The sequence below is a fragment of the Ambystoma mexicanum genome, chromosome 7p (assembly GCF_040938575.1).
Source record: "Ambystoma mexicanum isolate Mex_15411 chromosome 7p, UKY_AmexF1_1, whole genome shotgun sequence".
In the NCBI taxonomy this organism is placed as follows: Eukaryota; Metazoa; Chordata; class Amphibia; order Caudata; family Ambystomatidae; genus Ambystoma; species Ambystoma mexicanum.
In genome coordinates this window covers 612807439-612826905 of record NC_090939.1, presented here as the reverse complement: position 1 = coordinate 612826905, position 19467 = coordinate 612807439, and the positions used below count along the sequence as shown (strand labels likewise).

The 19467-nt window shown below is 48.2% G+C and overlaps 1 protein-coding gene across 5 annotated transcripts in view; it reads right to left on the bottom strand.

Moving 5' to 3' along the window:
• The window catches only part of LOC138526199 (cohesin subunit SA-2-like), a 2217157-nt gene that overhangs the window by 303846 nt on the left and 1893844 nt on the right, over nucleotides 1-19467 (bottom strand). For all 5 annotated transcript variants that reach the window (XR_011283519.1, XR_011283520.1, XR_011283521.1 and 2 more), the window contains one exon: nucleotides 16181-16335. Coding sequence is in view for 2 of the 5 variants with exons in the window: in XM_069636632.1 (XP_069492733.1) it covers nucleotides 16181-16335 (155 nt within the window). In the remaining 3 variants the exon portion in view is untranslated. The remainder of the gene's footprint in view (nucleotides 1-16180; nucleotides 16336-19467) is intronic.

Sequence of the window (19467 nt, the reverse complement as noted above, 5' to 3'; positions counted from 1 at the left end):
AAATAAGGGGAATACCATCCCTTGTTCCTCTCCGCTACAGGCACCAGTTCTATGGCGCCTTTCTCCAGCAGGGCTTGAATTTCCTGCGCAAGGAGCGGATCCGGACACCGCAAAGAGAGGTTCCCCGGTGGATTGTCGTGAGGCCTGTGCCGAAAGGGAAGACAGTAGCCGTGGGTTATGATCTCCAGAACCCACACATCTGAAGTAATGGCTTGCCACTCTACAAGATGCTGCGCCAGCCTTCCCCCAACCGGCGAACCATGGGACATGGCCTCATGACTGAGTGGGAGCGGCTGCGGCGTTACCTGAGGGCAAAGAGGCAACTGCCCGAGCGGCCTTGGCACCACGGGTACCCTGTCGTCCACCTCTGGTACCCCTGCGTTGGCCTCTTTGACTGCCAGCTCCTCTCGCTTTACTGAAGGACGAGTAATAGCGAAAGGAACCACCCCTCCACTGCTGTCCCCTAGGACGAAAAGGCAGAGGTTGGCGAACTGCAGCGCCCAACGACTTCGCTGCAGCTTTCGAGGTCTGCAACCTCTCAAGGCTCTCGTCAGCCTTGCTGCCAAAAAGGTGCTCACCGTCAAAGGGCATGTTGAGGAGCCGGGACTGCACATCCGGAGCAAACCCCGACTTCCGCAACCACGCAAACCTGCGTATCACGGTGCTCGCCGCCATGGACCTACTGACGCATTCAGCTAAGTCCAAACCCGACTGAACGGACTCACACATGGCATCCTTACCATCCTGGACCATAGCAAGGAAACCATCCCGTTCGTCCCCTTCAGGAATATGTTCAGCCGCTAACGCAACACAGTTCCACAGAGTGTGCGTGAAACGCGACAAGGCACAAATGGAGTTGGCCACCTGAAGCGCCATACCACCAGAAGAAAACACTTTCTTCGCCCAGCCATCAAAACGTTTGTCGTCCCTATCAGGAGGGATGGTAGGGTACGACGCCTGCTTCGCCAGGGCCATGGCCGCCTGCACCACCAAACTCTCCGGAGTGGGGTGCCTAGTCAAGTAGCAGGGGTCACCACTGGCTGGACGGTATTTTCGCGACAAGGATCTGCCCACCGCCGGGAGACTCTCCGGAGCAGTCCAAGCCGCCGCCACCCTTCTCTGTAAAGCCATATGGAACGGCAGAACCGGGTCAGTTGGGGGACCAACATCAAGGATGTCCGTCAGATCATCCTGCACAAACTCCCCCGGGGGAGCAGACCATCCCAAGTACTCAGAAACCCTAGCCATAAGGCGCCGGTACGAGGAATCAGCATGAGAGCCAGGCTCAGGCCTACAAAACTCCACCTCCGGAGAGGTGTCCAGTCCACTGGCATCATGCAGTGACTGTCTCAACTCGTCAAACTGACTATGGCCCGAGACAATTTCATCCGGAACCTGACTAGGAACCAGGCCATCAGAATCCTCATCCGCCTCTGAAATATAGTCCAGGTGGCGAAAAGAAGGCACCCTAGAGTGCTTGCTCTTAACCAGAGCCTTCCTAGGGGGTCCACCCGTGCCACGGGGTACCTCCGACACGAAAGGCGTCGATGGCGTCGAGCGAATCGGCACCAGCGTCGAGAGAACCGGCATCGGCGCCGAGAGGATCGGCGTCGACGTCGAGGAAATCGACGTCAGATGCAGCACCTCCAGAATCGGCGGTGTCGACACAGCCGTCGAGGCCGGAGCCCCGAGCGTGTCCCTCGACGACCTGAGCGTCGACGGCATCGACTACTTCCTCGGAGCCAGAGCCTCGAGACAGCCAGTCGACGCCCTCGACGCCACAGACGTCGATGCCTTCTTCGAAGACCTCACAGGTGCACACGGTCTCGAACGCGTCGAGGACCGGGACCTGGAACAGGTACGTCGAGAACGAGTCCCCTTGTCCGAACGGGACCTCTCCCATGACTCGTGCCGACCACTCTTGCGAGCGGTGTCTCTCGACCTCACACGACCGACCCCACTCGGGGGCGCGGACAGCCGAGTACCCTGCAACTCAAGAATCGCCAGCATCTTCTTCCCGAAGGAAGCCCATTCCTCCGGCGTCGCACGGCTGGAGGGGTAAGCGACGTGCCGGGCAGAGTCCTCCGAAGAGGACCTGGAAGACGACCGGTGTCGGCGCTTCTGAGAATGCCTCGAAGAGGCTCAGGAGTGGCGAGACCGACTCCTAGAAGGAGACCCACGAGACTTCCGACGATGACGCGGAGAGTCACCCCTCGAATCATCCGTCGAAAGCCCCGCAGACTTCGACTTCCGGGGCTTGGACACCCGACCTACCGACAACTTCTTCTTACGTTCGCGTAAGGCTTTGGACGTGAGCGACTGGCAGTCGATACAGTCATCCATGTCGTGGGCCTCCCCGAGGCACCAGAGGCAGGCGTCGTGCGAGTCCGTCACCGACATCTTGGACCCACACTCCCCGCACTTCTTGAAACCCGGACGCGGGGTCGAAGACGAAGTAGAAGACATCTTCTGATTAGGATTTTCACAAAACGAACAGGTTCGAAGAACCGAGAAGAACAGAACTCCAAAGAGTCGAGGCGTTTAAACCGAGAAACACGAAGCAACACGTTCGCGGAAAAAACGGAACTGAGGCTACGGGCGTCGTGCGTCCTACTTATCACATCGGATGACGTCGGACGTCGGAGGAGGTCCTCGACGACGGCGCATCGACGTCATCGACGCAGACGCCGAAAAAAGTTTCCGAAGTAGCACAGCTGTGGTGATTACATGTCATAGATATGGAATACGTTGGAGGACCCAATCCCCTCGAATTACTTGATAGGCGAGTGAGGTTGATGTTGACAATGGAAAAGGTAAATTAGTATTAGAAATGTGACCACGGAGAGCCGCCAGGGGGCGCCGAGATGAACTGACGGGTCTCGGACAATCTCCTCCCTTGTGTGCGGAATGTTACGGTTTGGGCCCCCCGACCCCCATGGAAGTCGAGGTCTGAACCCCCTGTGTGTGCTGAAGCTGGTGGGCGGCAGGTGAACGTGCCTGCGGTGCCGGTAGGCTTCTTCGAGCCGGAGATCAGCCGGCGTCTAGCAGGCAGCGAGAGCGAAGTGACTGCACGCCCGGCGGCGGGAACCATGAGGCTGTTTACTACCTGCCGGAGGGGGAGGGGCAGAAGACTGGGCCGCGGCCTTCTCCCCCGCAGCAAGGAGCTTTGGAGTGACAGTCGCGGACCCGGCGGGGGCTGCGAGCGGGGCGCCTGGAGCGGTCCTGGAGGGCCGAGCAGCCCTGCTAGCAGAGCCCTGGGTGTCGGGTCCCGAGTGCCTGGAGAGGCTTGCCAGCTCGCCCCACGGAGCAGCTCTATTGGCGGGGCTTTCTGGGTGTGTGCGGCCCGAAGCGGTGGTGCCCCCTGGATCCTACGGGGCCCGGTACCCTCCCCCCCCCCCCCCCCGGGTTGGACTTTTTCCCGGGTTGGACTTTTCCCCAGGTTGGACTTTTCTCGGGCCGGGACAGCCCATGTGGATTCTGGCGGGGGCTGGCGGTCTGCCCATATCTCGCTAGCCTTTGTCGCCCCGAGCCGGTTTGCTGTGGATCCGTCATTAAACTCTGACTGTCTACGTGGTCAGATGTGTGTTGGGACTTGGGCTGGTGTCCCCAGTACTTCATGGTGCAGTAGGAGGTCTGTTTTGTCTCTTTGGTGATCCCTCTGAGAACTTTGGCACCAGAACCGTGGGGGAAGCCTGCAGGGGACACTACTGGCCAGGCTTTTGCCCCGCATTTACGGGTCGTCACCAGGCATCTGGGTGGTACGGTTTGGAATACCTATGTGCTGGTGGTGGGGCACCTCGTACTGTGGGGTGGAGCTCGCAGTTGTTTACAGCTCAGAAGGCTTCCTGAGGTAGTCCAGGGAGTGATTGGGGTTGGCTCTGCAGTGCGCCGGGCAGGTGGACTTTGCTGGTGGGTCTCGTGTATGGACCGGTACTGCTGGATCTTCTGGACCTCGCTAGTAGTTGTGACCCGCCTGGTATCTCCCCAGAGTGTAGGGGGCTGAGCATCATCTGGTTCACTAGGAGGACTTGGTTGTCTGTGAGGGGTTCTAATTGTGCCTGCCTCTGGAGTGTCTCAGGTGGTTCGCGCCTTTCTAGTTCCTAGATGGAGGTGGTGCAATCACTGCAGAAATATCGGCGTGCCCCTGAACAGGCGGCAGGCGGGACCAGTATGCAGGCAGCAAGTCTAGCGGAGACATCAGAGGCTCAATCCATGAGCGAGAACATGGCAGCCCTGTTGGAGGAGATCCGTGGCTTCAGGGCTGGTATTGGCAGGCGTCTTGACTCTCTAGATAAAAAGGTGGACGCTGTTGAGGACCGGGTCCAAGCCCTGGAGGCCAACCAGACCTCGGCAGACCTTTTCGAAATGCAATTCGACATGCACCTGGCAGAGTTAGAGAGGCGAGAGGAGAAGGTCGCTCTTAAGCTTGATGACTTAGAGAATAGGGAACGGCGATCCAACCTAAGGTTTCTGGATATTCCGGAGCGGGAGGGGGAGACCCAGCTGGACATTGTGATGAGAGTCAAGTCAATCATAAGTAAGCTCTTTGATGGAGATAATACCAGCGAACCCACCTTTGATAGAGTCCACAGAGCGGGAGGCCGTGCGGGAGGTCCGAGATCCGTTCTGGTCAAATTTCACTACTATGTGGAGAAGTTGAAGATTCTTGAGCTGGCACGCCGGAAGGGCCCTAGCCAGTGGGAGGGTGCTAAAATAACGATCTATCAAGACCTTTCGGCGCTCACCCTCGCCCGCCGGAGACTGTGTGGCCCTCTGACTAAGTGGCTCCAGACTAAGGGAGTGTGTTATAGATGGGGACACCCCTTCTCCCTTTCGTTCAAGTTGGATGGCTATAAGTATTCCCTATCTACAGAGTTGGAGATTCAGAAAGTCTCTAGCGAATTGCTGGAGGCCATGTCCTCAGGTCCGGAGTTGGGAGTTGAGGAGGGGAGGCGGCGGGGTCCTTCGGACGCGACGGTTCGGCGCCGCGTCCGGGGGCACAGGAAGTACAGAAAGGTGGTGCCGCCTTCCCCGGAGCAGACTGCGATGGGCCATTGATGTGGAGGGCCCTGTTTCTTATGCAGGCTTGAGTGCCCGGGGACCTTATGGTTGGTTATCTGTCCTTGCGCAAGACTGTTGTGTCTAGGTTCGGTTGGCAGGGCTATGCCTTGTTGGTGGGGGGGATATGGAATTTGAACTGTTGGGTTGTGTTCTTGCAGTTGGGGGGTCCCAAAGTTTCTGGTTGCTTTTTTTAATATTCCGCCCAAGTGGAGGCGATCATTGGCGGCCTGGTGGTGCGACAAGTGGATGTTGTGTCCGTTCCAAGTGCTCATGGGTGGTGGGGGAGTGTTTGGTTGGGGAAGGGTGCAGTGGGTGGTGGTTCGAAGTGGGTATCTTTCTTATGAGTTGGGGTGGTTCACTTTTGGCACTTGGGTCTACCTGATTTGAGGGGTTACATATGCTCTTATTTGGGATTTACATGTGCACGGGGATCTATGGGTTGGGCACTCTCGATGGCCCCCTCGGTGGGGGCGGAAGATCTTTTCGGCTTTTCTTATGGCTGACTCCTTCCAGCTGATGTCGGTGGGTTCCTTAAATGTGCGGGGTCTGAACTCGCCGACTAAAAGGTCTTTGGTGTTGAGGGAATTTATTAGATTGAAGCTGCACTTTCTCTTCCTACAGGAATCCCACTGGGTTAAGGGGAGGGAGCCTGCGTTCAGATCTAGGGCTGTCCAGTATGTGTTTCATGCTTCTTATGTGGCGAAAAAGCGTGGGGTTGTTTTTTTGATTTCTCAGAATGCCCACTTCTCCCCTAAAGCCCACATAGCTGATCCTGAAAAGTGTTTCATTATGGTTAAGGGAGAGCTGAGGGGCCGTCTCTTCACTTTTGTGGGTGTATATGCCCCCAAATGAAGGACAGGACGCTTTTTGGGAGGGAATGCGTGACAGGTTCAGAGAATTTGTTGAAGGTGCGCTAATTGTTGGGGGGGGACTTTAATATGATTTTGTGTCCGGAGAACGATAGGAGATCCCCCAAGCCATGCCCCAACCTCAGTTACCATTTGAGGATGCCGGACTCATTCAACCAGGTTAATGGTGAGCTGGGTCTCGAGGATGCGCACCCAGCTTGGCCTGACCGTGAATCCCTTTTTATGTTTTATTCCACGGTGCATCAATCCTTCTCGAGGATTATCTGTTGGTGGATTCTGCGATCAGGGACTGCATGTCCGATTTCGGGGTTGTGGCTGTTCCATGGTCCGTTCATGACTTAGTTCAAGTCTCTTTGGGAATCATTTCCCCGGCCCTGGGTAAGTCAAGGTGGATTTGCAATGACTTTTTGCTCACTGATAAGGAGCTGAGGCAGTCCCTTCTGTCTTCTATTGAGGAATTATTTTGCCTCAATGACACGGGTGAGGTGGAGCCTAGAATTGTTTGGGATGCATTCAAGGCCACGATTAAAGGGACGATGATTGAAATGGGAGCTAGGAGAAAGAGGGAGAGGTTGAGGGAGGAGTCGAAGTTGAGGGAGCAAATCGCTGCCATTTAGCCTGGGGGGGGAGTAGGTTGAAAACGCAGATCGCCCCAGGCCAGCGTGTAGCACTTCAGAACCTCAGAGCGAAACTATCCGCTCTCCTGGTAGGCCAGACGGAAAGAAAGCTTGCGTTCTTAAAACAACGGTACATGGAGAAAGGAGAAAAGGCAGATAAGATTTTAGCCTGGAGGTTGCGAGAGTTGCGTAATAGTAGGAGGGTTAACTGGGTCTCTGGCCAGGCTGGGGAGAAAATCTTGCAGGATAGCCAAATAGCAGAGCAGTTCAGGCAGTATTATGAGGCTCTCTATACTTCTGAATATGGTGGTGATGGTAATGAAGTGGACCGGTTCCTGGACTCCCTCCCTGTACCCTGTCTCGCTCGGGAGTCCTCAGACTCTTTGGAGCTGCCTATCTCGGCTCAGGAAATGATCAACACTATCGCGTCCTTGAAGAGTGGTACTGCTCCAAGAGATGATGGTTTCTCGGTTCGATTCTATAAGGCCTTTCACTCCACGTTGGCCCCGTTCTTGTCTAAGGTGTACAATGCGGCCCAGGAATCGGGTTCCCTCCCCAATACCATGATGTCTGCCCTTATCGTGGTGCTCCCTAAGGAAGGGAAAGATCCCTCACTTTGTCAGTCGTATAGCCCCATCTCCCTCCTTAATGTAGATGTTAAAATTTTGGTTAAACTGTTGGCAAATAGATTGTCTAAATTTCTTCCCTCTCTAGTCCATGGTGATCGAGTAGGCTTCATCCCCGGGCGCCAAGGTTCTGATAACATAAGGAAAACCCTAGGCCTCCTTTCGTTGGATTCTGAAAAGGCCTTCGACCGCATCGAGTGGCCTTACATGGTGAAGGTCCTGCGTAAGATGGGCTTGGGTGACAATTTCTGTGGGTGGGTTGCGGCCTTGTACAATGGCCCCCTAGCGCGGGTACTGGTGAACGGCTGCACTTCGGCTGATTTTTTGCTCTCCAGAGGCACCCGTCAGCGGTGCCCTCTCTCCCCCCTTTTGTATGCTCTGGCAATGGAGCCCTTTGCCATTGCGGTCAGGGCTGATGGTGGTGTTTCTGGGGTGCAGTGTGGGGACTGCGAATTCAAACTATCCCTACTTGCGGATGATATTCTAGTATACCTGACCAGGCTTCATGAATCCCTCCCACATTTGTTGGGCTTTATCCGCTTCTTTGGGGCGTTCTCGAGGCTTAAAATCAACGTATCCAAGTCATGTATAATGCAGATGGGCGGGCTGGACCATGAGATCAGCGGTAAATCAGTGGTGTATGGGATGAGAGTAGAGCGGGAGGCTACTAGATATCTTGGCACTAACATCCCTAGTGATCTAAACAAAGTGTATGAGCTAAATTATCCCCCTATCTTGGCTAGGATCTTTCAGGATCTGACTAGGTGGGCTCCTCTCACTCTCTCTTGGGTTGGGCGCATGTTCTCAATTAAAATTAATGTGCTCCCCCGTCTCCTCTATCTTTTCTCGTCCCTTCCTTGCATTGTTCCAGACTCTTTTTTTGATTCTCTTCTATTCCGTATACTGCGTTTTGTCTGGAACGGTAAGAGGGCACGAGTGAAATATTCCACCCTGACCCTCCCAAAGTCTCATGGTGGGTTCGGTCTCCCTGATTTTAAGTTGTACTATAAGGCAGCCCAGCTGCGGGTGATGCTAGAACATCTGAGGGACGACCTTAGGACTTACTGGACATATGTGGAAGATGTTCAGATTCATCCTTACAAAGTCAGGCATATACTTTGGAATCCTCCACAATCCCTCCCAGCAGGGGCTAAGTCACACCCGATCTTGTCTGTTCTGTGGGCGGCCTGGAAGCCCAGCAGAGACAATAAGCTCCTCACCTCCTGGCCTTGTCCCCTCTCTTCTATATGGGCCCCCCACTCAATATAGGATCCAGAGGTTTTCGTGATACCCAATCTTGGTCTGATCAGGGGGTGGAGAGGGCGGCGCAGCTCTTTCATCTCAGTGAGTTTATTGAATTTGGCCAGTTGACGGAGGTGCTGCGTGAGAAACCGCTTTCCATCTTTGATTACCTGCGGCTTAAGGATATCCTTACACAGGTTGGGTGGTGGGCTTCCCTGTCCCGTCCCTTAACCCCCTTTGAAAAAGTTTTTGTGGAGGCTAAATCCAGAAAGGGATCGCTATCCAAGATATACAACATACTGGTTACAGCTAACTTAGAGGGTAGACAACCGTTCAAACGTATCTGGGAGGAGAGATTGGGCATGACACTTGATTATAGCACATGGCAGGGAGTTTTCAGGGCTATCTTTAGGGGGGGTTTGTATACAGCTGCAATGGAGCATAATTTCAAGATTCTCCACTGTTGGCATCGTCCACCCGCCACTTTATCCAAGATGTTTCCCAGGGTATCCCCTATGTGTCCCAGGGAGTGCTCTCTCCGTGGTACTTGGTTCCACATGTGGTAGGATTTCCCGGTCATTCAGGTTTTCTGGGCGGAATTGCTTAGTTGGATCAAGAGCATCTTGGGGATGTGCCCTTCCCTTCACCCCCTGGAGGTCCTCTTGGGTACTCCTTTGCCCGATGGCGAGTCTGACCCATTCACTAGGGTGGTGAGTGCTATGTAAAGGGCGGGGAGAATGGTCATGGCTCAAATTTGGAAAAGTCCCCACGCCCCTTCTAAGGCGGAATGGCTAACTAAGTTATTGCCAATTTTTACGTATGAGAAACTGTCGGCCATAATCAATGATAACATGTCTTCTTTTTTACAGGAATGGACTATTGTTTTGTTAAGTGCGGACTGTGATGCCTTGAAATTGTAAACAGTCCAGATGTGGGGGGAAGGTTGCATCTAAGGGAGTGTGGTTAGTTTGTTGGTAGTTCGCTGGCCCTCACATGACCCTCTGGGACCCTTTGACATCGAGGTTGTGTGGAAAAGTCTCAAAGTATACTGCGTCGTCCTTCTATTCCCCGTTTACTCTCCGCTCTATTTAAACCAGGTCGTTTTTGGTGGGGGGGGATGGGTGGGCTTGGGTTGGGGAAGGGGTGGGAGTGGGTATGTTATGCAACCTCTTTGCTTGTGTTTTACACCAAGCTATTGTCTATGGTAGACTGGTAGAGGTCTATGTTTGTTGAAAAATTCAATAAAAACTAAGTGGAAAAAAAAGAAATGTGACCACATGCAACGCTCTAAAATATCACTTTGTGCAAGTCGGTAGGGCTCACCATTGGGATACTAGACGTGTCAGTGGTTTCGGTGAGGGTCTGTACTTTCATCAGTGTGCTCTACGTAAAGAAGGACACGTCAACCAACACATTTCGAAAACATTATGCGACTTTTAAAGGGCACTATGGAAGTTTTTACTAAGGGTCACATTTCACTGATTTATTAGAGGGTTCCGAAAGAGGGGATAGTTCAAGTATACTAAAGTGAAAATTCGGGTGATTCTGTTAACTATGGAAACTTGAGTAATACAGCATTGATGGAAATAAACACCGAAAACTCTAAACCGTTTATGAAGTTACCTTTTCGATACACTATTTTAAATAAATTGAGGGATCATAGAGATTACATATTTATACAGACCACTTTCCTACATACCAACATACATAACAAATTCATCGTCCACTCCTCACCTGAGCCAGAGTGTACTGAAATTGAGTCGGAATTGTACTTGTGAGCAATTTACGAAGAATTCTGGGTTGACACTTTTTTGTGTACTTTGATTGTTCGTATATATTGTCAGTAAAGTGCTGGCTACAGAGGCAGAATCGATTGACCCGGACGTCTCCAAAGACAGCCTGGGCTCTACTTTCAATCTCGTCCACTGGAAAACCACAATTTGTAATCCATCTTCTTATTAAATCAATATCTTTTGGGAATATATACAGGACAGTGCCCTGAGTTTTGATATGGCTCACAGAAGGGCAACCGATAACGATACATGAAGGGATTCTTGAAAAGTTTGTAAGATCTGTATAAAAACATATAATTATTACAAATAATACTGTATGAATGTGAATAAAGCAATTATTACACAGCTTTGTCTTTAAAGTTTGTTTTAGATAAATAAAGAAAACCTGTGTAACCTAGTCGAAATTAACACAGCGATAACTTTCTTTCAGAATTGATTGTTCTACCGCAAATCGTAACGTATTACTCGTCCATTAAATGAACTTTCAAGCATCAAAAGAAAACATGCTTTCAAACATGGACCACGAAACATTCCATTCTGTTACAATGCACAGTGATGCAATGTGCTATTTACCGAGATCAAAATACATCAAACATTTGATAATAGTGAAGTCTTTGAGATAAATAAACATTAGAATACTGGGTACATTAGGTGGAAATCGATAGAAGCTTTCAGAGCAGCGATCGATGAACATAGAGAAGCAAATAGGTGACCTACCCTTACTTGGATGAACAAATGAGCCGATTCAGCAAGCAGGGGAACAAGTAGCTGTCAAACAGGTATCGGGGAATAGGTTGCTCGAAGACGATATAGCTTGTTGATTGCAGAGATGTTCTCCTGGTAGATGTCAAGCTGTTTATAAAGGCTTAGAAATGTGGGTGTGTATGTGAATGTGTGACATGTTCATCAACAACACTCAGCCTCAATTTCAATGTTTCACATCTGCCAAATCCAAGCCACCCAGCCCCCTTGCAAGCGCACAGGCATAGGCCTGTTCGTACTTCCTATAGGGCAATTGGACAAGGGTTGAACCACAAATGCAAAATGCTTGTGTGGGTAATTTTATTTTTCAGAAAAGTGCCCAACTTTTTGGGCCATGTGGGCCAGTTTGATGAGTTACTTTAATATGCGGCTAGTAGTAGTGAACCCTGTTGCTGAATATATATTTTTTTAATGCACAATTTGCATCCCCTTTTCATCAAAATACTCACCTTTGGGTAATATTCAAAAGGTGTCTGAAAAGCAATGAATAGCGACTTCGAACTGTGTGCCATGTTTTCATTGGTGCCCGAGACAAACCTATGGCCCAGTACGACCCTGTTCATAGGTGCCAACTGCCATTGATACTAGGGAGGAGAATGGATGAGGACGAGGTGAGCGCAAAAGTCCCGGAACACTGCTCAACGGACAAAAACATTTGTTGATAGCAGGGACAGGGTCTTGAAGAGGGGAGTCAGGAGACACTGTGTCTAGCCTGGCCATGTGGACAACGGATATCACAGAATATGGGATGCATTTTTTGGGGATAGTCGCAGCCACATCAGCATGGGGACACAAGAAGTCAACAAGATAGGCGCTTGGAAATCACATTGTTTCACAATATGTATAAGACCAGAGCTAACATAAGCAATATCTTTTAACAGATAACAGAAACCCTACAAATCAGCATGTATCGTGGGTAGGACAGGAATATGGACCAAAGAGACAAGAAGCAAACTACCATTTAAAAACACAATCACTTCCTGGTGAGAGCAGTCTATTCTGACCCAGAGAGTTTCCACAAAAATGGAACACACCTATTAGTAAATGGGATGGAATTATTCCATACAGGGATTTTAAACATGCTAGCAACAAGGGGGTGCAAATAGAGCTTTAGGAGAGCAAGAGTATTTTGGGTGTACCCGAGTTGCCCTGGACACACTCAGGTGTGGCGGCATGGGCCTGAAAGGAAGCTCACCAGACAAGATGTAGGTCCCAAACACACGGACTGAGAGCCCACAATGGGGGCAGTTGGTGAGATAAGGAGGGCCAGTTCCTGTTTCACGGTCCAAGTGCCCAAAAAGTACAGAACTATGGTAACGGTGCACACCTGTTGATTTCTGACATAAACACAGTAATCTTGTTTGGTTTATTATTGTTATGTTTAATAAAAGCCACAGACTTTTATTGCCAAAACAAAAACAAAGAGTCTGCATAATTGTATATGATGCGTAATGTATATTTTCAATTGTACACAGAGGTTCGCTATTCAACAGCTTGCGGCACCTTGAGCGTCCACACCCACCCAGCTGCCTTGCGAGCGCATGTTCTTAGGTGCGAACTGCCGTCGATACTGGGGAGGGAAGTAGGGGGATGGATGGACTTGAACAGGGGTGTCTGGAGACACTGGGTCTGGGGAGGCCATGTGAACAATGGTCCCTGCGCGAAATAACCCTTTGTGGGGCACATGGTGTTTGGCAAGATGAGTGTCCCCACCCACCCAGCCGCCTTGGGAGAGCACAGTCATAGGTATAAACTGCCATCGATACTGGAGGGGGTGGTGGATGTGCATGAGGTGAGCGCAAAAGGCCCTAAACACTGCTGAAGGGACACAAACTTATGTTGATTGATGGGGCGGGGTCTTGAAGAGGGGAGTCTGGAGGATCCCTTTAAGTTGTACATAGTGTTTGGCACCTTGAGCGTTCCTACCCACCCACTACTGGAGGGGGGGATGGATAGGGACGAGAAGAGCGCAAAAGGGAACCAACCATTCTCTCATGACCCTCATAGACGATTGAGTGTGTTCTTGACTCACTGAAAAATTCAAACAACTATTCGTATGTGCTCATTTTTACTTTATTTAGTTTGGTGATTTTGAAGGCACAAACAAACTACAAATTGTATACTTGTGGTTGCAGAATAGTGTGTGAAAATCCCCTGCACTGTCCGCTATCACTGGGGAATTTGGCGCAAATGGCTCGAACGACAAAGGCAGCTATCACTCATTGAACGCGAACTGCATGTCTCCTATAAAGCCACCATGTAAACGAAAAATAGGCCACCAGCAAAAGAGAAACAAATATTTTAATTGAATGAACCAGTTAAGTGTACCGCCTTACTCGAAAATGAATCCTAAATTCTATGGCATACTTGGCCTTACAAAAAGTAACTTTCTAGAAAAATGTACTTGGCCTTTGAAGTATCGACACATTATAAAAGTGAACGCCCATTCAAGCCAGAACGGTTTGGGCAATAAAGAAATATTGTTTTTTAGTTAAAAGTGAAAGACACGTAAGCGGTGAAAACTCTGATTTGCAATAAGCGAGAGAAACGTATTAAATTTACATACTAAATGTATTTGTCACTGATCGATCAAAGTTACGACAATGTAGGAGAAGAACATAAAATGTTAGTCGTCTCAGTGGTCAAAATTACATCACATGTATAGTATACTTACTCGTTACTTGGATTGCGAGGGTGAACTGTTGCGCCAAGTTTGTGCATAAGCACTATCATAATCCTCAACACAGACCTTGTGAGGCAGGCTGCCCTGAAGTCATGCAGCTCGGTAATGCGTAGCGGTGGTGTGTCTTCTTCGGCTATGCAGTCCGAGCATCCATAGTTTTCTTGGCAGCAGCAGTACTCCACCTCGGTTGGCATGACCTGGCAATGATTGCAGGTGCACCAGGTGGAAACGTCTTCCATGCGACTAGGCTCAGGCTCCAGAGATTCATCTTCCCAACTATCGTCCAATTCCCCATCGTAACCGCTTCTTTCGCTTTCTCTTTCCATTAGTTTCTCTTCGGAATACTCAGGCAAATATTTAAATAAAACGCAAGTACCGAGTTAAATCAGTTCTGCTAGTGCAAGTACCTGTTCACAGGGCTTCGTACTGGGAAGATAGCTGAAGAGAGCAGAAACGAGTCAAGGGCGATCGAAACTAAATACAGTGAAACTATTGAAAAAGCAATGCTGTCTGCTCAGAAAAAGAGAGCAGAAACGAGTCAAGGGCGATCGAAACTAAATTCAGTGAAACTATTCAAAAAGCAATGTTGTCTGCTCAGAAAGGGTCTGTTTATACTTGTTGAGGAAACAAGCGTCCTGGCATTGCCATGGAGAAACGTCAATAGCTTGTGCACAGAGAACGTTGACACGAGACGTGCATTGGCATTGTGAAAAGGAGCAGAAGCGTCTAGTGATGTTAATTTGAGGCGCGGGCGATCTGTAATCTTGCCACGAGGGAACTTGAACTTAGGGCGATGCATCAACTAATAAGATTTTCACAAGATGGCCACACCCAACCCGTTGTTTTTGCATATGTAAAAGTGAGGAAAACTAAAGTACGATACAGAGGAACATTTTTTAAGATCGATTACAGTATGCCTAAAAATACATGCCCGAACGATTGGGACAATAACATTTTTGAGCAAACTTCCCCTTTAGTAGAGCTTTAGGAGTTCTGGTTGCAAGCGATTAAATCAAAAAGGTAGTTAAAAGCGACAGCACATACAATATGTTTAATCTAGCTTCAAGCTTGTTAATGTAAATACATATTTGTCCTCTTTTATGATACTAATTATTTAATTGGGTGTTTGGACAGTTTTGTAGCCAAGGGAATGGGTTTTTTGTAAAGACACTTTCAGTAACTAGTACAATGTGCAGAATTATTTTAAAGAGCGCGCCTATAATAGCTGTTATGCTAATTGTTTGTTTTGTGAGTGCATAAAGACAATATTCTTTTATTGATAATGTTCTATGATACAAGTCATTTATAACACGCCTGTACGCAAGTGTTTCTAGTTCAGTTGGTGTTGGCACATTCCCAGCAACTTTGGTCTGTGCAGGTGGCAATCTTGATTACATTTGCGCTCTTGTGTATGTTTATTATTTATAGAGTAGTGGCATGTCAAGAGTTTCAAGGGTCGGGCTGTTGCACTTCTAAGGCCACAATAAATATTACTTCAGAAAAAAGCCTACCTTTTTACAGCATATTGGAAAAATGCATAGTGCAAGACCTAAACCATGCAGTGTTTCATTTTTGCGACTGGTTCATAATAATTATAGGCAGATCAATGAAGTACCCTTACTTGTGAATTTAAAGGCTTAAAACTGACATTCATATACATAGCCCTGAAGTCATGTTTTGTATTCTGGGACTTGTAGTTTGGCTTTCCCATTTTAAATTCAGAATTACAAGTCCCAAAATGCAAAGCAAACCTCAAAACCAGATGGCCTACTTACATGATATGGGAAAGCTTGAGAGCTCTGCCTAATGATGATTGAAAGTGTGTTGTGGGCTATTGTTGCCAAAACCTGTAGTGTACAATTAAAGTACACATTTGATTTTCCATCAACTACATTGTTTTTATCTGATTTCAGTGGTATATTTTCCAATGGCACTCGCAGAACTCAACTATAACCATGTGAGGAGGTTCTAGCCCATCCACTGTTGTTTTTCTTTTTCTTTTTTTGTATTGTACTCCTAGATTTATACCAAATCGCAAAAGTGCAAGTCCCAAAATGAAAATACAAATCCTGAGAATTAGGTCATATTAACATTCCGACCAAAACATACCAATGTCTAGACCAAACTATTCTATGTTCAATTAATAAGCTTGCAGGCCAATACTTAGTTTTAATAAATACGACGATTGAATAAAGAAATATTTATTACAACATAATAAACGAAACCGACATTACTTTTCATTACTTGGGACCGGGGGTACGACAAGGAGGTGGTCCCATTTAATTTGTGAGTGGAACTTCAGGTCCGGTTTTAACATTAAGCAAAGGTGGTATAAATGATGCTGTGCAAATGCACTTGGGCTGTGAAAAGGAAAATACGAGGAGATGTTGGGAAATAGTGGGAGCTTAAGGGTCCAATTATTATTCATTTAGTTCTTTTGCTTCATTAATGTCTTTGACATGACCAAGTTTTCCAAAGTCCATAAAGAAACTTATTTAGAAACAGTAAGAGAAAAGACACTACTTACTTGTGCATGACAGCAAACGATTCCCTAGACTTCACTTGGTCCAGGCCAAAAGTGAGGGAGAAGCGCCGAGCGAGTTCCTTTATGTTACTGAAAGACGAATTTGATGACGAGGCAGAGGAATCGCTGCCAGAGGCTTCAATGTGCTCCTGAAAAAGCTGCAAATAGAAAATATTCAAGTATAACACTGTGTAGTCAGTCGTGAGAGCAATGCCTGGTTTTCTGTAGAAAAGTGATTCGACATTTCCTATTAGAAACAACAATCGCACAATATCTAGAAATCCCTTGAATTGTACAGTAGAGAACGTTTTTTAGAGAAAACATCTGATTTCCTGCCACAGCTGTCCGCCGGAAGCATTCAGTAGGCTGGCCTACCCATCAAAGAGCACTCTGAAGTAAACACCAACTCTGGACATAAAGGTGTGAGGAAGTCTTTCTTGATTTCAGAGTGACAGGGCTGTAGCCATTTGTCCTCACCAGCAGCTTCCAACTCTCTCTTTTAAAACACAACATTCTTTGAGCTCTTGGCCATTCTGCAGCTCTCTGTGACATCAACAAATGATGTAGGATTCTACATATGGGTAAGCAACTATGTACAAGAATGACCCTTTTACTATATACACTATATACCACACTTCCCTCCCTTCAAAATAGCAGAGGAGAAGGAGGGAAGCTCAGAGCTGTGTGCATAACATAGCAAATAACATACCAAATTACAACAAGGCAAAACATGTATTAAACAACATCCACAGTTGCAGCTGTGCTTGTTCCTGAAGTTATGATCTTTTGGCATTGGCAATACACTCCTTGATCCACACTTCGCCTCCTTCCAGCAGAACCGCATTTCCATAATCCTTCCACACAGTTCTTATCCCAGAAAACATTGAATCGACTTTTCTACTTCACCTTGGAAGTCTAATCTTTACTTCATCACCTCTCCTGAACCTCACCAACCGACATCCTTTCTTCAAATCAAAACCTTCCTTAGATTTCTCTCCACCCAATCTTATTCTCTCATGAATCGGATCCACATCCAGATCCACCAATTTGGAGTGACCTCTCCATCCTGGTACCAACAAGGTATTCGGCTTGCGCCCCCTCATTAATTCAAACAGAGAGACACAACTCACTGAATGAGGTGTACAACTGTACTGGAATACCCTCAAAAGTCATTCCTTCTGCCAGTCACCACCAGATCACACTGACAGGTGGATATCATCCATCACAGTTCTGTTAAAGTGTTCCACACACCCATTGCTCTGTGGATGAGACAAGGATGTCCGCTAATGCTTGACACCATGCTCTTCAAGCCACTTCTGAAACTCTCTCGATACAAATTGAGGTCCATTGTCACTGACCAAGCAGGTAGGCCAACTCTCTCTCCAAAATATACCCTCCAAAAACCTTATTACATTCTTAGACGTGATATCCTTAATCACTCCTACTTCTGGCCACCTCATGAGCAAATCCATAACTTCAATGATATAATATTCTATACCCGCTCGAAAATGTAATGGCCCATGTAAATCAATGGCAATGGTGTCCCACAGATCTTTAGGAGCATCCAGTACCACCATGGGAAAGGTCTTTGTCACTATCACATTGTCGCTGTCCTTACACTCCACACACTCCTTGATTCTCATTTTAACAAATGTATCCATGCCAGGCAATCAAAAGTCCATCCTTACGAGGGCTTTCGTCCTGCACACTCCAATATGGGTATTGGGAGCAATGTCCACTACCTTCTCGCATCCCCACTGGGGCTAGCAATCTCTGACCCCTACACACCAGAACATCTGAAACACTTAATTCTTCCCTCATCCTCCTAATCCCCTTGAGCTGAACACTCAAATTTTGATCCCTATACAGACCCCATCTGGCTTCTATCAACCGCTTGACCTTTTGGCATAGCTCATCCCAGCTACACGCTCACACCAGTCTTTCTCATTCAATGACTCTTCCACCACAAATACATCACTAAGCTGATACTGCTCATTGGTCCACAGCGCAAAGTTTTAAAAAAAATATAATTTTATAAATTTTATTTCAACAAACAATACAAACCAAACTTGCAGTGCATACAATAACATCATAACCATACATCCCTGCAACATGTCCACTGCTTCTCCCCTTCCCTCCCCCCTTCACAAGCCTATTCCCTTCCGTGTTCTGGTTCTGCCTCTTGTGATAAGGATTCCTCCTCCATGTCTTCCCTTGGGTCTCGTGGTGACCCAAATAGCTCCGCTATCAATTGTTTCCAGGCTATCAGGATCTCAGCTTCTTCCTCCCCCCCAACATAACTTGCATCCTGCCATACCACAGTTTCTGCTTCGGCCCATTTCTGTAGATCTTTCCACCATACTTCTATTCGTGGTTTCTGGCATGCCTTCCACCCCATAGCAATTCTCCTCTTTGCAAGCGCATACGCCAAGTCCTTTAATTTACTCACATGCTTGAGTTTATGCGATCTCGAGAACCCTCCTATCAAACAAGCCCACACTGTATCCACTACAATTTGAATTCCTTTTTTAGCCAACTTGTGTGCCACCTCGCCCCAAAAACGCTCAATGACCGGGCACGGCCAAAACATGTGCACTATTCCGGCATTTTCCTCATCACATTTGGGGCATGCTTGTCGCCCCACACTTTTAAATTTGGCTATTCTCTGGGGCGTCATACACGCCCTGTGGGTTATGTACAACTGTATTTGCTGCAGTCTTGCATTTCTCGACACTTTTTTGTGGTACCTTTGGGCTCGTTCCCACATCCCTTCACTCATTGGGCCTCCTACTTCCTCTTCCCAGTCCTGTCTCAGCTGTGCCACCTCCTTCCCCACTTTGGACATCATCATCATCTCATATATTCTAGATATCTCGTGTCCCCCCTCTGCAATGTCATATATTGTGTCAATAGTAGTGTCCGGTTCTTCTGCTAGTGCTAATTCGGACCATGTCTCCCTGATTTTCCGCACCACCCTGTGGTATGTAATATACTGGCCCGTATGTAACCCAGTTTCTTCTTCCAATATCGCAAAATCCCTTATGTCCCCCTCCTGCCATATATTGGCCATGGTTGCTATCCCCACCGGTTCCCAGTGTTTCCTGATCATCATACTCAATTGCTTGTCTTTGCCGGTCAATGCCACTAGTGGTACCTGCGGGGAGCACGGGAATGAATTCACCACCAGCTGACAGGCCCTGCGCCATATTCTCCACCCTAGTACCATCATCTTTGGGCGCCCTTCCTTGTCTCCCTTAGGCAGCAACATAATTTCCGTTAGGAAGTATGGG